This window comes from Calidris pugnax, unplaced genomic scaffold, assembly GCF_001431845.1.
Source record: "Calidris pugnax isolate Ruff unplaced genomic scaffold, ASM143184v1 scaffold103, whole genome shotgun sequence".
NCBI lineage: Eukaryota > Metazoa > Chordata > Aves > Charadriiformes > Scolopacidae > Calidris > Calidris pugnax.
Window position 1 is genome coordinate 3,715,150 of NW_015090990.1, and position 16,804 is coordinate 3,731,953.

A 16,804-nucleotide genomic window follows, 5' to 3' on the forward strand; every position below is an offset into this window, starting at 1 on the left:
CTGTGGTGGCTTTTCCAGGCTAGTTCAGTAGCCTATAAGATTCACAGAAATATTTAAGCCTGATAAAATACTTCTGGATTCTTACTTTCAGTGTAGCCATGTGGCAGAGATCCACAGGTTAAACCCTTCATGCCTGAAAACTTTTTGTGTTTACTGTCTTACGTGTTGTCTTTCCATTCCGGTGTGCGTGTCCCCGTTTCTCCACTGTGGTGGGGGAGAAGTAGGGGCTGCGCAGCCCGCTCCCCTTTCCTTCGGCTCGGAGGCTGTGACTGTCACAGCAGCATCCAAATGCTTCGTTGTACACAGCAGCCCCCCTCCTGCTCCTCTCCTCCATGGACAGGCTTGTCAGTACATCTTCCCAGGCCTCTAATCCTTCTCCTTTTTGAGCTCTTCCTGTCTGTATCTGTCAGCCAGTCTTTTCTCCTCCTCTATCCCCAAACCAGCTTGGCCCCTCTGGCTTTATCCCTATCTTAACATCCACTACTTGTCTAGACACTCCACGGCTAAATTATTCTTAGCCCGGTGGCCAGGGGATTAGGGAAGAGCTGAGGAGATGGATGCAGGGCCTGATGGCTGTCTCCATGCAGCCCCTTGCTCGTAGAGATGGGACAACCTGCTGGAGCCCTCCCGGCCCATCTTTATTGCAAAGGGGCAGCGTGAACGGCTCCTCTCTGCCTCTCAAAGACCTGCCAGATGCGTTTTTCTCAGCAAAACAGGAAAGCTCCTGCCCTGGCACTGTGAAGCAGCCTTTGGGGTCAGGGGAAGCCCCGCTGGAGTCCCTGTTAGCAACATGTGGGAGATGCCGTAGCTGCCAGCATCGCAGGGACATGCCTGCTCGTTTTCCTTCAGCGCTGCTTTAGCCTAGGTGGTGGGTACGAGGTGCGGTGATTTAGCCAGTTCTGTTTGCTGGTGTGTGTGCAGAGAGAGCAGGGAGGTGTGAGTGTGCGCAGGTTGGCAGGCTGTGGATTTTTCTGGCCTCCCTTCGAATCTGGCCTGCTGGCATGACGCTTCTATTACTGAAAATTACTTCTAGCGGGAATGCTGAATCACGTACTCCCGACAACCAGGAGATACAGTGGGATGAAGGTATCACTCATTCAGTTTTCTTTAGTGTTGTTTTTTTTTTCTTTCCCCTTTTGTCTTGCGTTCTTCTTATGGCAGCCCAGGCAGTGATGCCAGCAGGCTGGGTGCTTCAGCGTGATGCTCATTAGCAGAATTCTCCTTGATATTCATTTTAAGTTTCTCTTTCAAATTTTAACCCATTTCTAAGTCTCTTTGTGCTGAAAAAAAAAAAAAAAATATCTTTAGTCGTGTTTTACACCCTTGAGATCTTTCCAGACTGCTGGCTTGTCCCCTCCCCATCTTAGTCATCTCATGTTGCGCTAGACAAATTTAGCTCCTAACCTTTCCTTATAAATCAATCCCTCTGGCCTACTGGCAATTTTTTTCTGGCTCTTTTCTGAACTCTGTCTGTTGTGGGTAACAGAAAATCCAGGCCAGATCGGCGTAGGTGTCCATCCAGCCTTTCTCCCAGAGGTTGTGCAGAGTAAGGGGCAAGTGGCCTCTAGTGGCCAGCCATCAATTAGTGCACCAAAAGGGAGCACCAGTGCGCCCAGGCCATGGGCTCTTCCTTCTCCAGGAGGCAGGAGAGCCCTAGGGTTAGGATCGGAGAATGGAGAATGCACCTCCCATCCTCACCCCCTTCCACCCAGAGATGGAGACCCCTCCGGCAGCTCGGTCCCCAAGCCCCGCTGGCTCGGGGTGCCCGGGCAGCACATCCCGATTGCACAGGATGACGGGCAGGGGATTGATGGAAACCCCGTGGGCACCTCACAGTCCCTCTGAAATTTCAAAGCAAGTCCCAAGGGCTGTCTTATTTTACTGCTAGTACAACTGTCTTGCTTTTAGCTGTTCAGTAGTGCCATTAGAGTGACATATTTTCATCATATTTCAGAATATGCTGCTTCGGTGGGTAAAGAAAGATTAAGTGCTGGATTTTCCTTCCCTTTTAACTTCGTTTAGGCAGTCAGTCAGGCTGTAGTTTTAAACTCAGTGTAACACTTGCAAAGCTGGAGCCAGCAGAGTTCGTTGCATCCAGCAGTTCTCCTGGCCATGGGTTTCCTCCTGCCTGGAGCACGGATGCCCCTGCGAGCCCCTGCCTTGCTCCAGACAAACCTGGGCTTGACCTGAAACAAAGCACATTGTTTTTGCTTCTCAACATTGCTGATAGTTTGCAGTTTCCTTTGGAGGTCCCACAAGGCACATTAGTGGCACTGGGCGTTTTTTTTGTTTGTTTGTTAAATTACCTTTACTGTTTTTCTAGTTTTCAGGGATTCTGCCACGACAGGAGCTGCCATTCAAAGCCCTGTTGTCATTTTATTATATATTGTATATTATTTAGTACAAAGTAGTAGTGCTTGCAACATGTTTTTGTAGGCAGTCTGTAGCTGTGAATCTTATGTCCCTTACAAATGCTCAGTCCTTTCTTTAACAGTCATGGTGCCATGTCCCTGCAGGACTGCAGAGCCAGCTTCCCTCGCCAACTCTTCCCACTGGAATAAAGCATTCCCTGCCTTCAGTTTCAATGTGCTGCTGTTTGCTTTCATGGAATGATACCCTCTTCTTGAGTTAAATGTGAAAGGAAATAAAAACCATGTATTACCCTTTTCTCTACTGTGTCTCCTACTAAAAAGCAGCTCCGTCTCTGCTTACCGATGATTTCCAGACCTTTCTCCTTTTTTCTGCATTTTCTCTGGGAACGGTTTTGCTCTATCTTTCTTGGAAAACAGGGTGTAAAGTTGAAGATTACAGTTTAAGATCTACAGAGTAGATTGGGTAATTTCATTCTTTTCTGTCCTGTTCCTTATGGCATGGACTTTGTATATGCTTTTTAGACATCTGTCTTGGCAGCGTATTTCTCTTGAGCTGTTCAGGTCTCATTGAGGAATTCAGTTACTGAGGAGTCCCAATGAGGTGTGTTTGAGGGGTTTCTGCCATTAAGTTTTGCCTTGTTCCTGATAATGAGGATGGTGGACCAAGGGAGCATGCTTCATCAGTGGTCAGATTAGCTCCTCAAAACCTTGTCTTGCAGATAGCCCTAGGTTTTTTGGTTTGAATAAGATCTTCAGGTAGGCAATATAAGCAAAGACTGTAGTAGCATCTTCTGGAGATCTTCAAAGGTAAAAGGAGGGATGATGAAGTGGCCTTACTTTAGATCATTTGTTTTAGTGGCCTGTCTTGAAGTGGCCCATACTAGGTACTTCAGATGAGACAGTAAGAAAACCTTCAGCAGATCACCGGGATATAACCTATAATACTTCTTCCAAAGCTTTCATAGCTGGAGAATAGCTTGTTCTGAAACTTCTCTTAATTTTCTTTGTCATAAATATAACAACTTGTTACCCAGAGAGATGGCCAAGCTATCCTCTGACTTTGCAATTTTTTCCTCCTTGATGACATCACCGACAAAAATGTTTTATTTTGCCAGTTTTGAATTCATTTGTATTCCACTCTTGTAGTTTTAACAAATGTCTCTTTTCTTGTGCTGAGATGAGAACACTTGGCTTATCCCTGTGTCCAAAGTGCTGTGCATGTGGTTACATCTTCTGTCCTTCTCTGTATGAGTTCAGATGAGGTTCTTGAGATCGGTATCTTCCCAATGTCAGTGTCGGTGACATCTGCAGTTCTTCCTGGGGTGCTGCCCGTGCTGAGCTCAGCCTGCACTGTTGCTGTAGATGATAGGATGACAGCTGTTTCTGTGTTTGGTCTCCATCCCACTCCTTGTCAACTGTGGCACCTCATTGCCTTCTTCAGTTGCCTTTTGAGCAGAGCACTCCCTGGGGCTGCCCGCAGGGTTTTCTGTGTCCCTCAGCCATGCCGGTGCAGACAGAGCACAGATCTGCAGCCTGAAGGTTGGCCTCTTTCCCCGTCACATGTGTTGTTTTGTGTTTGGTGTTTGAATGCTGAACTGTTGTTTGTCCTTGTGCCATCTCTCTGGCCTGCACAGACCCTTCTGAGGTTCCTTCTGGCCATTTTGGGACCTGCCCAATTAAAGCTAGGTGGCACAGGACCACTCTGCTGCCTGCTCCTGGCATGTCCTCCCAGCACCCGATCTATCCAACTTTATCCTTCCCCGGCGGTCAGTCATGCTCCAGCTGTGCACAGATGTGCTGGTGCAGTAACCCTTTCCTTCTTTTGCACAGCCCATGCAGGAGCTGCACGTATCTGCTCTCTCGGTCAGCCCCTGCACCCTCCAGGCAGCAGGTCCTTCGGAGGAGGACAGGGTCCCACCTGCCCTTGAACGGTTGGAGATGGTGCACAAAGCAGTGTGGGCTGGGCCGTTCTTGCCCCCTTGCCCCGGTGTGCCAGGGGACAGGCATGTCCTAGGATGCTGGGGAGGTTCCCCAAGGGCCGGTGAGGTGACCTCTCCGGGTTAGGAGCCAGGGGGGTTGAGGGCAGTGGCCAGCAGTCTCCTACGACATTCCCTTGTCCTGCCCTCTCTCCACAGGTTATGCCACTCTCCAGGTTTGCTGGGTGCCTGCCGGTGAAAGAGAAGGGTTGATATTTTGCCCAGGCCCTTAGGTCCTGAACCAAAATGGCAGCTGGAGAGTCCCCTCCCGTAGGAGATGTCTTCATCGACCTGCAGCAGGTGAGGTGGGAATCCAGCAGCAGCGGGGCTGTCTCTTCCCCGGGGACAGTGCTCCCGCCAGGCTGAGTGTGGGACCCGTGTCCTGGCAGCCAGCAGGAGACACAGCCTCCATTCACCGGGGAAAGGTCTGCACGAAGGGTGCCCCAAGGCCGCCACAAGCCCACACCGGCCGCCCAGGAGCCCAAACCCGCTCCCCAAGCTGTGGTTCCGAAAAGGCCAGAGGTTGCTCTGTGGGGTCCTTGTGCCTTTGCATGCTGTGGGGTGGGGTAGGCAAATGGCAGGAGAAGCTGGGCAGCTTGCAGTTAGGGTCTCCACATTTAGGCTGGGATGGACACCCATGCTAAGGTGAGAGGAGAAGCAGTCTCACCCACAGACACCAAGGCGCTCCCGGCGCACAGCTGGGAACAGCTGGGGGATCCTAGGAGAGGCACAACTCGGCTAAAGCCGCCTTGCTCCCTCTTTCCGCCCAGCACAGACAGATTTGTCACAGTTGGGCCTCCTCCTGTTTCCATGGAAACACGGGAGTCCACAACAGCTCCGCGCTGGCATTTCGGCTATATTGACGGAAAATTTTACCAGCTGCAGCTGCTCGGGAGGCAGAAAGGACAGGAGTCACCTGGCGATGCTCTTCTCGAAGCATCTCCACTGGCAAAAAGGCAGAGAAGCGTCCACAGCCTGAAACGGGAGGAAAACAGGCAGAAAAGCCTGAAAGAAGGCATGGAACAGAGGAACTGGGGGCCCTAGGGGTGCGGAGGGGAGGTGGGAAGGCACAGGGTGGTCACTGAGCCAAGGGCAGCTCACCGGAGCAGGGATGGTGTTTCCCAGGGGGATGTAGGGAGGAGGTCTAAGAAAGAGAGGGATGGCAGACTGGGCAAAGGGAGGGCCAGAGGGCAGCAATTAGATGTGAGGAGAGAGAAATTCCAGCTAAATGCAAGCTACACATCTCCGCTGGTAGGAAAGACCAGACACTGACATAGTCCCTTGATACCTCCCACTCAAGGGAGGTGTGGAGGACCACTAAGGTATCTCAGCAGAGCGTGGCTTGGAGGCTTGCTGGTCCGTTCTGGCTCTTGGTTTTGAGTGAAACTGTGCCTCTAAGTGAGAAATTATGCCTCAGCCCTGTCGTGTGGAGCCTGCTGCTCCTCAGCAAGCCCAGCACCGTTGGCAGGGCGTGAGGGTCCGGAGGGCCGTAGGGGTCTGCAGTGTTTGATTCTTGTCTGGCGATTTCTGTGCAGGGCAGAGATCGCGCAGAGAAAGCCTCTCCTGGTGCCGAGGACGATGAGGACTTGGATAAGACTTTGTCAATCGAGAGATTTGGGGACCTGATAAGCAAGTCAGCATCAAGCAATCTGGAGAAGCAAAGACGCAGCTACAGTGAGAGAGATTTTGAATGTATGTAGGTTTGAACCGTTGTACTTACTTTCACTCCCACCGCCAACCCTCGCTCAGCCCCACGTGCTCCTCAGCCTTGTGCCGGGTCCCTGCAGATCTCGTTAGTCTGCTATTCACTTCCTCCCTTCAGAACATTCCCAAAGTGCTGCGTACACCCAGTTTAGCACCCCTGCCCATGGCCTCTTCCCAATCTGTTCCCAGTTTTCCCCATCCCCAGTGGTATAGCTACTGCCCAGCCCAGGGTGTTGGCTCACCTCCTCGCCCAGTGTCAGGGACCTCTGTGGCCACTTCCTCCTCGTTGAAATTTCCAGTTTGAAACTATTTTTCTTCCATATGGCTGCAAAGAAACATCCAAATATGGCCAGAAGCCAGGCTGTCCTCCCCAGTCTGAAAGCAGATGGCTCCAGTCAGACATGCCTGTGTATTTCTAAATGGCAACCATGAAACCATCAAGCTTATCTGCTCAAAGAACAGACTGCAAAATAAAAATGGGGTGTGATTTAAAAATGCTGTAGCTATCTCACCTGAACTCCTCTGATCAGCATATTTATTCCTCTAACTGCCCTTCCACCATGAAGGCAACCAGTCTCAAACTCACTTTGGCTGTAAAATGAGAGTGTGCCCACAAGAGTGGCCATAAGCTATTGCCTGGTGTAGGTGAGTCGCATTGGCTTGTAGTAACAGCAGCGAAGGGCAGGAAGAAGAGTCCTCCAGCCAGCACCCTGCTTGTATGGTGGACAAGTAGCAATGGTTGGGAGAGTTTTGCACTCTCTGACTCTCCACAGTCAGATACTGCTTATTTTCCAGCTTAGCTTTGGTGGGATAACACCTCGGGAACATTATGTTCCCAGTATATCACCAGGCTGTTTTCTGCTTAGCCATTCATTTCCAACGGCTGTTGTAAAAGTTTGCTGGTAAAAGTCTATGACTGTTGGGCACCCCAGCTGCTACTTCCTGCTTGTGTCATTTCTCTACAGAGGCTCCATTCAAATAGCACTTTCCACCTGGGCACAGAGTCACTCGCGCACATGGCTGCAAGGTGCTGATAGCTTTGCTGTGGGTTGAATACCTGTTCTGTGCTGGTAGGGTGTACCTGCTCAGAAGCTCCACCTGTGTGCACAGGTGTGTGGGCTGGCTTGGAGGACACATGCTTGAGCATGCATGGCAGAAGCTTCTTTGAAAATTTTACTAGAGATTTGCACTGTTTGGGTTTTTATTTTTTTTCTTCTTAATAGGAGAGTCTTTTTTTTTTTTTCTTTGTCAGAATCAAGTTTGTTTTCCTCTGACCTTCTTGACATATCCCTGTTATAGAGTCATAGAATGGTTCAGGTTGGAATGGACCTTAAAGATAATTTAGTTCCAACCCCCCTGCCGTGGGCAGGGACACCTCACACTAGAGCAGGTTGCTCAAAGCCCCATCCAGTCTGGCCTTCAACATCTCCAGGGATGGGGCACAACTTCTCTGGGCAACCCGTTCCAGTGTCTCACCACCCTCACAGTAAATTTCTTCCTATATCTAATCTAAATCTCCCCTCTTTCAGTTTAAAACCATTACCCCTTGTCCTATTACTAGATTCCCTGACAAAAAGTCCCTCCCCATCTCTCCTGTAGGCCCCCTTTAGGTACTGGAAGGCATTATATCAGACTAGTTGTCTAGAACTACGTCAATCCTGGTTATCAGAAGTTTTATGCAGTTCGTATTCATAAAGCTGGAAGGTCTGGTTAGGTCATTAGGCTTCGAAAGATAATATATGAGCCCATGGAGGTGAATGCTCTCTGGGTCTAGAGATGTTTCCTGCCCTATTCAAAGCCAGGAATTCCTAATATGTAGGTTCTTCCTTCTGGGCTCCCTATCCAAATTACTTTTTCATATCTCTTGTATCAAGTTCACTGAGAAGTGAAATCAAACATCTAGGACACTGGTTTGGCAATAACTTTCTGTACAGGCAGTGCAAGGAAGGGAGCAGGGAAGGAGGGCAGGGGCTGGCCACACAGGAGTTGCAAGAGGACAGGGAGGAAGAATAGGGAGGCACGAAGCCTTTTGTGTTTGGGAGAGGTGTGTTTTTCCCACCTCCAGGCCACTTCTGTGGAGGCTGTGATCAGTTGACACAAGGAGTGCTGAGTGCAGGGGTGAAGAGTAGTGCCACCCTTTTCTGCACCAGATGCAGCCCAAGGCTTTGGTTTCCTTCTGATCCAAAATGTGAACGTTTCTGTCTTGGGCTGATGGGCACAAGCTAGAAGGGAAACGTGGGGCATGTCCTCACCAGCAGCTTTGTGCTGTAGAAGGAGCAACGAGTGTACAAATGGGTCCTTCCTTGCTTCTTACATGAGAAATTTGTGGCTGGCCTGTCCATGGCACCCAGAGCAGCGCTACGGGGGGGCAGCAGGGCCCTTCTGCCAAAACCTGTGAGTGAAACAGGGTATGTCCAGTTAAGTCAAAGAACTAGAGGATCCTTGGGAGGGAAAAGTGTTTATAAATAGAGCCCAAACTCTTTCCAGTTTGCAGATGTCTGACCATTCCTAATCTCCTCTAATCTTGCCACAAGCCTCTCCTGCTGAACCAGAGGAGTGTGTGAAATATCCCTGCTGTTCCCAAGGGGGGAAACAAGGGAGAAAAGACTTGAGAAACCAAAGGAAAGGAAACATGACAGCAGAACAATGAACCTGCCTGGCTCTCCCAGGGAGAAGGTTACAGCTTCCATTGAAAACGTCCTTTGAAGGTAGTTTTCACTATAAACAGATTTTGCTGCCATGTCACAGGAAAGCTGGGAAGGAACCAAATCAAAACAGACTGGAAACAATTCCTCAGGAAGAGCTGCTGAGCAAAACCCCCTTGCGAAGTGGCTGGTGCCCCCGTGATTTTGCTGCTCCGGGTGCAGCCCCAGGATCTGTGCATCCTGCAGACTGTCTATGGGAGGCTTTGTGCCTGCAGATAGACCTTGCAGGAATGGCTTTCTTCTCTCTTGCAGGGAGATGCTGAGCTTACCCTGTTCCCTGCATGGTGCCTTATCGTTGTTTTTGAGTGAAGGCTCAGAAATGCCATTAATTTCTTCTCACTCTGTAATTCCCACGACACCCAGGTCAAGCCTGTATGAATTTCTCTTTGTAGATTAAGGAAAAGTCATTCTGCCCTGTTTCTTACCCTGGTTTTTAAAAGACAGCCTCCTAATTGAACCTGCATTTCAGAGGCTGGTAGTCATAAGCCCTCACAGTACCTGGGATGTGGACTTAGGTTGCATTTGCACTAAAAATCTTGGTCTGTGGTTCCTGGCAGGGAATGCAGGAGTGACTTTCTGCCAAAACCTGGGGGATAAACAAGGTGCATCTACTTAACGCGAAGAACGCTAGGCAGGAAAGCAATGTTTGTAAAGTGCCCAAATAGTGCTTGTTTGAGAATGCAAGAAACGTTTCCCCATGTTTAGGAAGGGGATGGTGCCTCTGGCAGGCCACTGCAGCTCTGTGTAGCCATGCGAATGGCTTTTGACAGCACTGGGAGAGGAGTCCTGCCTTCCCCAGGGCAGTGAAGCTGCCTTGGGGTGGTTTGGCACTGCATTGGGGCTGCCTCCCCAACCACCCCAGACTGGACACAGCCTGCCGCATCACTGAAAGAGCTTTGCTATGTCCCTGTGGGCTGGTGGCTCTCCTTGCCCTTCCTGGCCCTTGATCTCCAGACCATGCCGTTTCCTGGAGGGGCGCCTGGCAGGTTCCTCCCAGCCTCTTCCTGCCCCTGACTCTCTTTTTCTCTCTCAGTCCACCGCCAAACCTCGCACCACATCCATCATCCCCTTTCCACTCACCTCCCTTCTGCCCTCAAGTTCCAAAAGAGGCCTCCCCGTGCCAGCAGGAGGAAAAAAAGGAGGAGGAAAAAGAAGAAAACCTCGTTACCCCCCTCGGAGGTGACCCCCACCATCCAAGAAGAGGACGAGGAGGGGGGAGAAGAGGAGGAAGAAGAGGAAGAAGAAGAAGAGGAAGAAGGAGAGTCTGAGGCAGAGGAGGCCCAGGTGAAAGAGATCTCTGCAGAGTCTGAGGGCGAAGCTCGTGGGAAGGACACATCCCCTAAGCTGGAGCCCTCAAGCAAACCAAAGGCAAGGCTAGGGCATCCCTATCTGGATGGGGCTTGGAGGCTGGGGGAAGGTGGAGGGAGGGTTGATGCCAGGAGGGTGCCAGGCTGTATGGTCTTGGGAGCATGCTGCTCAGGGGAAAGAGGTTGTGTCTGTGCAACATTGCACGAAGGGTGGTGTCCTTGCCTAGCAGACATGGGCACTGGAGGACAGTGATGGATAAGCCATTGGTTGGGGTGGATGCTGGGGAGGGTGTGCATGACTGGTTTGGGGGTGTGAGACCCATGGGTGAAGATCAATGTGACTGGTGGTGTTAGGGTGTACAGGATGTGGGGAGGGGCTCAGTATGGCCAGCCCCAGGGTATGGGGCACGTGGGGAAAGTCAGCATGACCCTTTCTAGGCTGTGGGGAAGTGGGAAGGATCTGTGTGTCGGGGACTGGGGAGAAGTCTGCCTGTCCTGGCTCTTGCTGTCAGGACCATTGTCTCTGCAGTTCACCATCGGCAGCGATGAGGAGGAGTCTGGCAACGCTCTGGCCCCTGCGCAGTTCCACGTGGAGGAGGAGTGTGGCATCCTGTCGCCCGTGCCACGCTTCACCGACCTGCTGCAGGAGAAGGGCCCTCCCTCCCTCCGCAGGTAGGGAAACGTGTGCCGAGCTGCCTGCTGCTCTCCTCTGCTCAGGGTCACCACACAGACCCTGTCCCCAGGGGTTGCAGCTCTGCCCAGCCTGAACTTGCCTGCCGAGCCAGAGGGGACGTGGGGCCCAGAGGGAGAGTGGCTGTGACCTTCACAGCTGCTCACCGGTGGGACCGTCACTCCCTGGGGACTCCTGTGACCTCCTTGGGTCTGTGGAATCCTTAGGTGTGGGTTTGGGGGCACTGGGCTGCACACGTGGAGTACTCTTCCTCCCAGTTAACTTGTGCTGTCATGCTGACCTGCAGGCTGGGAAGCCCAGGAGGCTCGGCCAAGTCAGGCGATCACGAGGCCACTGGCTCAGAGGTGGGTCCCCAACACGGACCACAAGCTGATCCTGTCCTGTGGTGGGGAAGGGGCAATCCTTAAGTGTTGGGACAGGTGACTCCTGGCTCTGCTCCTTCTCAGAGACTTGTTGGTCAGGGCTGGGCTGAGGGACCTCAGCCCTGAGAGGGGCTAGTGCCCATCCTTACTCACCCCGTTTGCAGCCATCGGTCTCTTTGGTTCTTACAGCCTCCCTGGGCCTCGGGAACGTCTGTCTCGTGGGTGGGAGAAGCGCAAGCCCTGGGGCCAGGTGGCGAGCGGACAGCGGGTTACCTATGACTTGAAGGAGAGGATGTGCATCGGCAGCATGACCACGCTGGAGAGCGCGGCGTACCAGCGCGTCCCCACGGATGAGGCCGAGGCCCAGATGCTGGCGTCTGCTGACTTGGACGGCATGAAAAGTGAGGCTTTGCAACACTACTTACCCTGCTAGTGTGCGTGTCCCTTGCTTCTCCCTGCTTTGCCCTCCTCCCCGGCAGCTCCAAGCATGGTCTTTGGTCTGCTGCAGGACCTGGTCCTCACCTCCCTGTCTCCCAGCCCCTGCTGTTCCAGCCCTGGCTCCTCTCTGTCAGCTTGGCGATGTCCACAGTGCCGGTCCCTGTGTTTCCATCACCTCTGTGCACACCCACCCCACAGCTGTTTGCTCCTCCACCCGCCCCACTACCCTCTCCGGTTCAGGGCTCCCTGTGTTTCCCTGAGCCCCAGCTCTCTCCTCTCCTGACACACTTTCCCGGCGACCAGCCCCGTGTGCGACACGCCAGCTCTGGTATCGCAGAAAAGCTGAGGTGAGGAGCCTCCCCTCTCCTCCGCTCTCCTGGCAGAGGGAGAGGCAGCTGCCCCCTCCAGAGCGCCTCGGAGGGGGACTGCCCCCGTGCGCGGCGTGAGGGCAGACAGAAGAGACGTCATGGAAATGCACGCTCGGGGCCCGAGGACATGGAGAATTCAATAGGTTGCTCTGCAGGCTGGAGAGGGAGGGAGACACCAGAGGGGAGCGAGGGAGAGGAGCGGTGCCGCACGCACAGCCTGGCTGTGCCCAGGCCACGGGCACCGCGTCCCCGGGCAGCCGGCACGAGACTCCGCGGCAGAGCGAGGATCTTGCTCCCGAGGAGCCGGTGGGCAGCCCCCCACGGAAGCATCCCTAGGTGGAGCCAACCTTCCCAGGACCTCATCAGTCCCCAGGGGCTGCAGCAGCCGGCACCTTCATGCCCCTTGAGGACGGGAGGTGGGCACCAGGGCTGGCCCCAGGGCTGCGGTGAATTCCCCCCAGGACTTGATTTCCACACGTCAACCTGGCTACCCCGGCCCCTCCTCTGAAGGTGGGTGGCTCATGGCACCTGACCCCTGAACTTCGTAAGGACAAAATGACAACCCTTCGAGAGAGAGAGGAGGCAGCGAAGGAATCGGAAGGGGGCAGCAGCCCGGAGATAGCAATAAGCACCTGCATTCGCAACTCGCTCGGCTATGAAGACTTTGATGAATTTGCCTTCAATTTTGAAGACTATGATTTATGGGAAGCCATCAGAAACCATCTGGGCTACCCAGGCGGGGAGCCCACCTGTAAGTACCGGAGCAGTGACCCCATGGTTGCAGCTGTAGATCAGAGCCCCCAGTTGAAGTGTGTATCCCCCACCCTGTGTTTGCTGTCTGCACCCTCCCTGTGTCAGGTTGGTCTCCTGGGTTAGAGGAGGTAACTGGTGACACCAGAGGAGCTGCCTGGTGGCTGTGTGTCTGTCCAAAGTCCTTGTACAGATCTGTGTCATAGTGCTGAGGTGCTTCCCTGTGTGTGTCTTGTTTGAGCAGCTCCAGAAGCAGCTGCATCTTGCTGTTTGCACTTATCAGGATGTGGCCCATGCCGCGGCCAGAGAAAATAGCAGGTGCTCCGAGGTGTGTATAAGGACAGAGACATTTTCCCTTCCATCTGTGGCAAAAGGTGACAGTGTGCTGCTGCTCTCTGTTTGCTGGAATTTGAGCTGAGCTGCAGATCCGACAGCAGCGGTGGGTATCAGGTTCTTGGCTCTGCACCTAGTCCCTGTGTCTGCAGGCTTGAGTGGGGCTGTGAAACTAGCTCATGGCAGACTGGCCGGGGTGCCTGGAAGGGGGAAAAGAGGAAGGAAGCAAGAGTGGAAAAAGCAGGGAAGGAGTGAATAGGAATTGCGAGAGCAAAGAGTGTCTTTCTGTTCCCTGCATCTGTTTCCGTACCCACGCATCCCTTGCGGAGAGCTGGATCTCTGAGCCCTCCCGGGGACCGCGCAGAAACCGGAGCCTTACTCCCACCTCGTGCAGGCGGTCCTTCCTCGGCAGATGGTGGTAACTCACAGTTAAAAGGTGGCTTTGTGTGTCACCTTGGGAGGGACGCTGTTGATAGCCATAGCTCTGTGGCACCTGTGGTCCTTGTCTGGGTCGTGTGTTAATTTTTCAAGAGATTTTAGGAGCGCACACAGGAGGGTCCCAGAACTAGCCCATTTACCGGCTTTGCGTGCAGGATTGGGGAAGCAAAGTGCTTGCAACAGGGACTCGGGATGCCTCGGTTCGGTTTCTGGCTCTGCCACAGCCTCTGTGTGATCTCAACGCTTAACTTCCCCTGCCTCCCAGTCCCAGCATCATGTTCTCTTTCTCAGCTGGCCCATCTTTACAAGCCATTGGGGAAGAAATGTCTGCCTGTGTGCTTCTGGGAGGACCAGCAAGTGGGAATTTGCTTCTGGCTGGGTCTCCACTTGTTACTGTAAATTGATAGACAGCAAAGTTCAAAATAGAAACCTGGAGCAAATTGGTTCCATCAGCTGTCCTGACCTGAGCAAGCTCTACATTATAAGTGTGAGAAATTGCCCTGAGTTCACAGGGAAAGGATGGCTATTCTTGGGAACGTAGAAGGGGCAGATTGCTTCTGCAAGGTGTGATATACGTCACTTATAAAGTGGGGAAATTTGGCTTGCTAGCAGTTAACACATCCATTGATTGCTACAGCTAATACTGCAGGTGCTTGAAATAGGATGTGCTGTACAGTCAACTCTTAATTATTTCTGCACAATGAATCCACACGGTGGATTAATTCTGCAGAGGGATATAGCAGACACCAGAGTCAGTTCTGTGCAGAGCCAGCTCGCATCCAGCCAGTGCCACTCACTCAGATACTCGCTCCATGGCTGTACCTCTTCCTGGACCAGCTGCGATCCAGGAGCGATTCAGTAGCTTTTGAGCAGAGCAGAATCCTTATCGGGCCATAGCTGGTTTCCTTGCACTCCTTTCAGTGTTCAGAGCATGGGCAGTGCTGTGAAGGGACACCTTGGTGGCAGCAGGGATGAGCTGGGGTGAGTCCCCATCACATTGAGCTCAGCATCAGCCAGGAGAGACTTGGGCTCTGTGAAGGGCAGGGCAGGAGCTTTTTCCAGAAGCCGTCATAGGGTTGTGACTTGTTGCATGTTGATTAGGATTTTGATTAGTCTTATTTGGAATGTTCCAAGAGATGCAGTTTCAGTCTCTTTTTCCTTGCTATAACTTAACCACTGGGGTGTGTGGGAAGCGTGCACCATCCCTGTGAGGCCAGGCTAGCAAGTTGCGCTCTGGTACTGGTGCAACTACTCTGAGACCTCTTTCCAGGCTTCCTGCTTGTGGATAGAGGGTAGTGAAAGGAGGGATGTAGGAGCTAATACTGGAATTGAAGGCAATCACCTGCCAAGTTGGACTGACTAGCACAGGCACTCTGGGGGAAGAATTCAACCGGTGCAAAGTCGTATTTGTCATCGTCAGGTTTAAGCTGGCGGGAGAGGAACTTGGTCATCCCAAGAAATCTGACTGATGGAAGCCCATGTGGCAAGAAGATCTTCTGAAGGAGGCTGTAGGAGATGCTGTGTGGCAGGTCACATTCCAGTTTGTTGTAGTAGAGCCACCACAGGAGTCATGCTCTGTCCTCAGACATGGTCACCGTCCCATGCTCTGCTCCTGGGGAGCACTGGAATAGAGGTACAGCAAGAGCTGTCCTTGGCTGCGTCATCTTATCCTGGGAAGCTTGGCTTTCAGCAAAGAGGGCAGAGCTGTGCCCTGGGCACATCACCCTTTGGTCTCAGTCCAGGATCCTATCCTGAGTAAGAACCCCAGACTTCAGGTGCTCACTTGAGCCTGACTTTTATTTGGGAGAAGCACAAATCTGGTGGGACACAGAAAAGCTCTCTGGAGACCAGTCTGGAGCACCTGAGCTGGGCTCCACATGGGACTCCCAAAGTCTGTGGCCTCTTCCAAAATTAAGTCCGTGTGCCCACCCTGCTGCTGTGGCTTGTCCTCCCCAGCTGGCATCTCAGCGACCACAAGCATTGCCAAGGGAGAGCAGCAAGTGGCTCACTTCTTTCCGTAGGGCTCTGGAGGTGTGCCTTCACCAGCTCACTCTGAGTCTGCAGCACTCCAGCTCTTGTCCGTGTCAGCAAGTGTGGGAGTCACCAGAGATCCTGGCAGGAAACTTGGCTCCTTCCCTTTTATCTGTCCTTCAGCTGTTCAGTGGCTGAGGCTGAAGGCCCGTGTGTGCTTTCAAGGGATATTGCTGAAGACCACTGCGTGGCAGGTTGGCATCACCACGGAGGAGGCTTGCCGTGCTCCTGGTAAGCACTCTGTCTTGCTGGGCAGAGTGTCCTCTGGCCCTGTTCTTCTAGGGACATGATGAGAACGAGTCCCAGGGTGCATGGGAGAACAAGAAGCTACAGGGATCGGAACAAAGGTGACAGATACCAAGATCGTCTGCCTGGTGACCTCTTTGTTTATGCAGGAGTCCACACCAAGTGCAATGAAGTGGCTGCCAAGTGCACGGGAATTGAAAAATCCACACAAAGGTCCGATGAAGGAAGACCCACCCGTGCAGGGTTCCCAGAAACGTTTGTAGTGGTGGGCAGTTTTTGACTCCTACCGACACTGCAGAGCAGTAAGTGGAGCAGGGAGGAGTCCATCCATCTGCGGGACATGCATCAGCAGGGCAGCCAATGGGGGAAAATGCCCTGAGGCTCAGTATTGATTCATTTTATATTTAATCTAGCGACCCAGATTTCCCAGGAGCAAGGCCATGGTATGCCTGGCCTGATGCTGGGCTGGGTCTTCCCATGCCGGAGATGCATGAATATTTTCCTGCAACATCAAAGAGACCACTTGGCCTTTAAGCCCAGTGCTTTTCACTGCCTCTCATGCCCTGAGAGCTGCAGATCTTGAAGACAAGTGCAGAAAGGTACATGGAGCCTGAACATTCATCCCAGCCAACAGAGAGCTGCCAGGGAGAAAACGTTGTCTGTGCCTTACAAGCAGGGCCAGCAAACCTCGATGGACCAAAGCTGAACAGAAGCCCTGACTCTGTGACCTGCCTGGGGGAGCCTGCCCATCCTGGAGCCGAGCACAGGGGCTTTCCCCATCCCCATGGGCTGTCTGTGCTGAGGAAGATACACTTGCTGTCTCTGGGTAGTGTCCAGGGGAACTACTCTCTATGACAGGCTGTCGCCCAGGTGTTGTTTCTCTGGCATTGCAAAAGGGGCTGGCACCATTGTGGCCGGGTTTTGGTGGGTGCTGGCTAGCCAACAGCACTGATAGCTTGGTGGTGGGCCTGTAATGCAGCCTCAAGAGCCTTTCTGGAGGCTTCAGGAGGCTTCGGTTTGGCCAGCCGAACTCTGTAACGCAGACCTTTCAGAGGGCATTACGGCGGCACTGCGGATCAGCTA

General features: G+C 52.8%; 1 protein-coding gene across 2 annotated transcripts in view; it reads left to right on the forward strand.

Annotated features, from left to right (window-relative positions):
- The first annotated feature begins 4,486 nt into the window (after positions 1-4,486).
- The window catches only part of SLC4A3 (solute carrier family 4 (anion exchanger), member 3), a 30,172-nt gene continuing 17,854 nt past the window's right edge, over positions 4,487-16,804 (forward strand). For both annotated transcript variants that reach the window (XM_014954606.1, XM_014954607.1), the window contains exons 1-5: positions 4,487-4,648; positions 5,884-6,040; positions 9,791-10,125; positions 10,594-10,736; positions 11,307-11,518. In XM_014954606.1, coding sequence (XP_014810092.1) covers positions 4,595-4,648; positions 5,884-6,040; positions 9,791-10,125; positions 10,594-10,736; positions 11,307-11,518 — 901 coding nt within the window. In that variant the 5' untranslated portion in view covers positions 4,487-4,594. The remainder of the gene's footprint in view (positions 4,649-5,883; positions 6,041-9,790; positions 10,126-10,593; positions 10,737-11,306; positions 11,519-16,804) is intronic.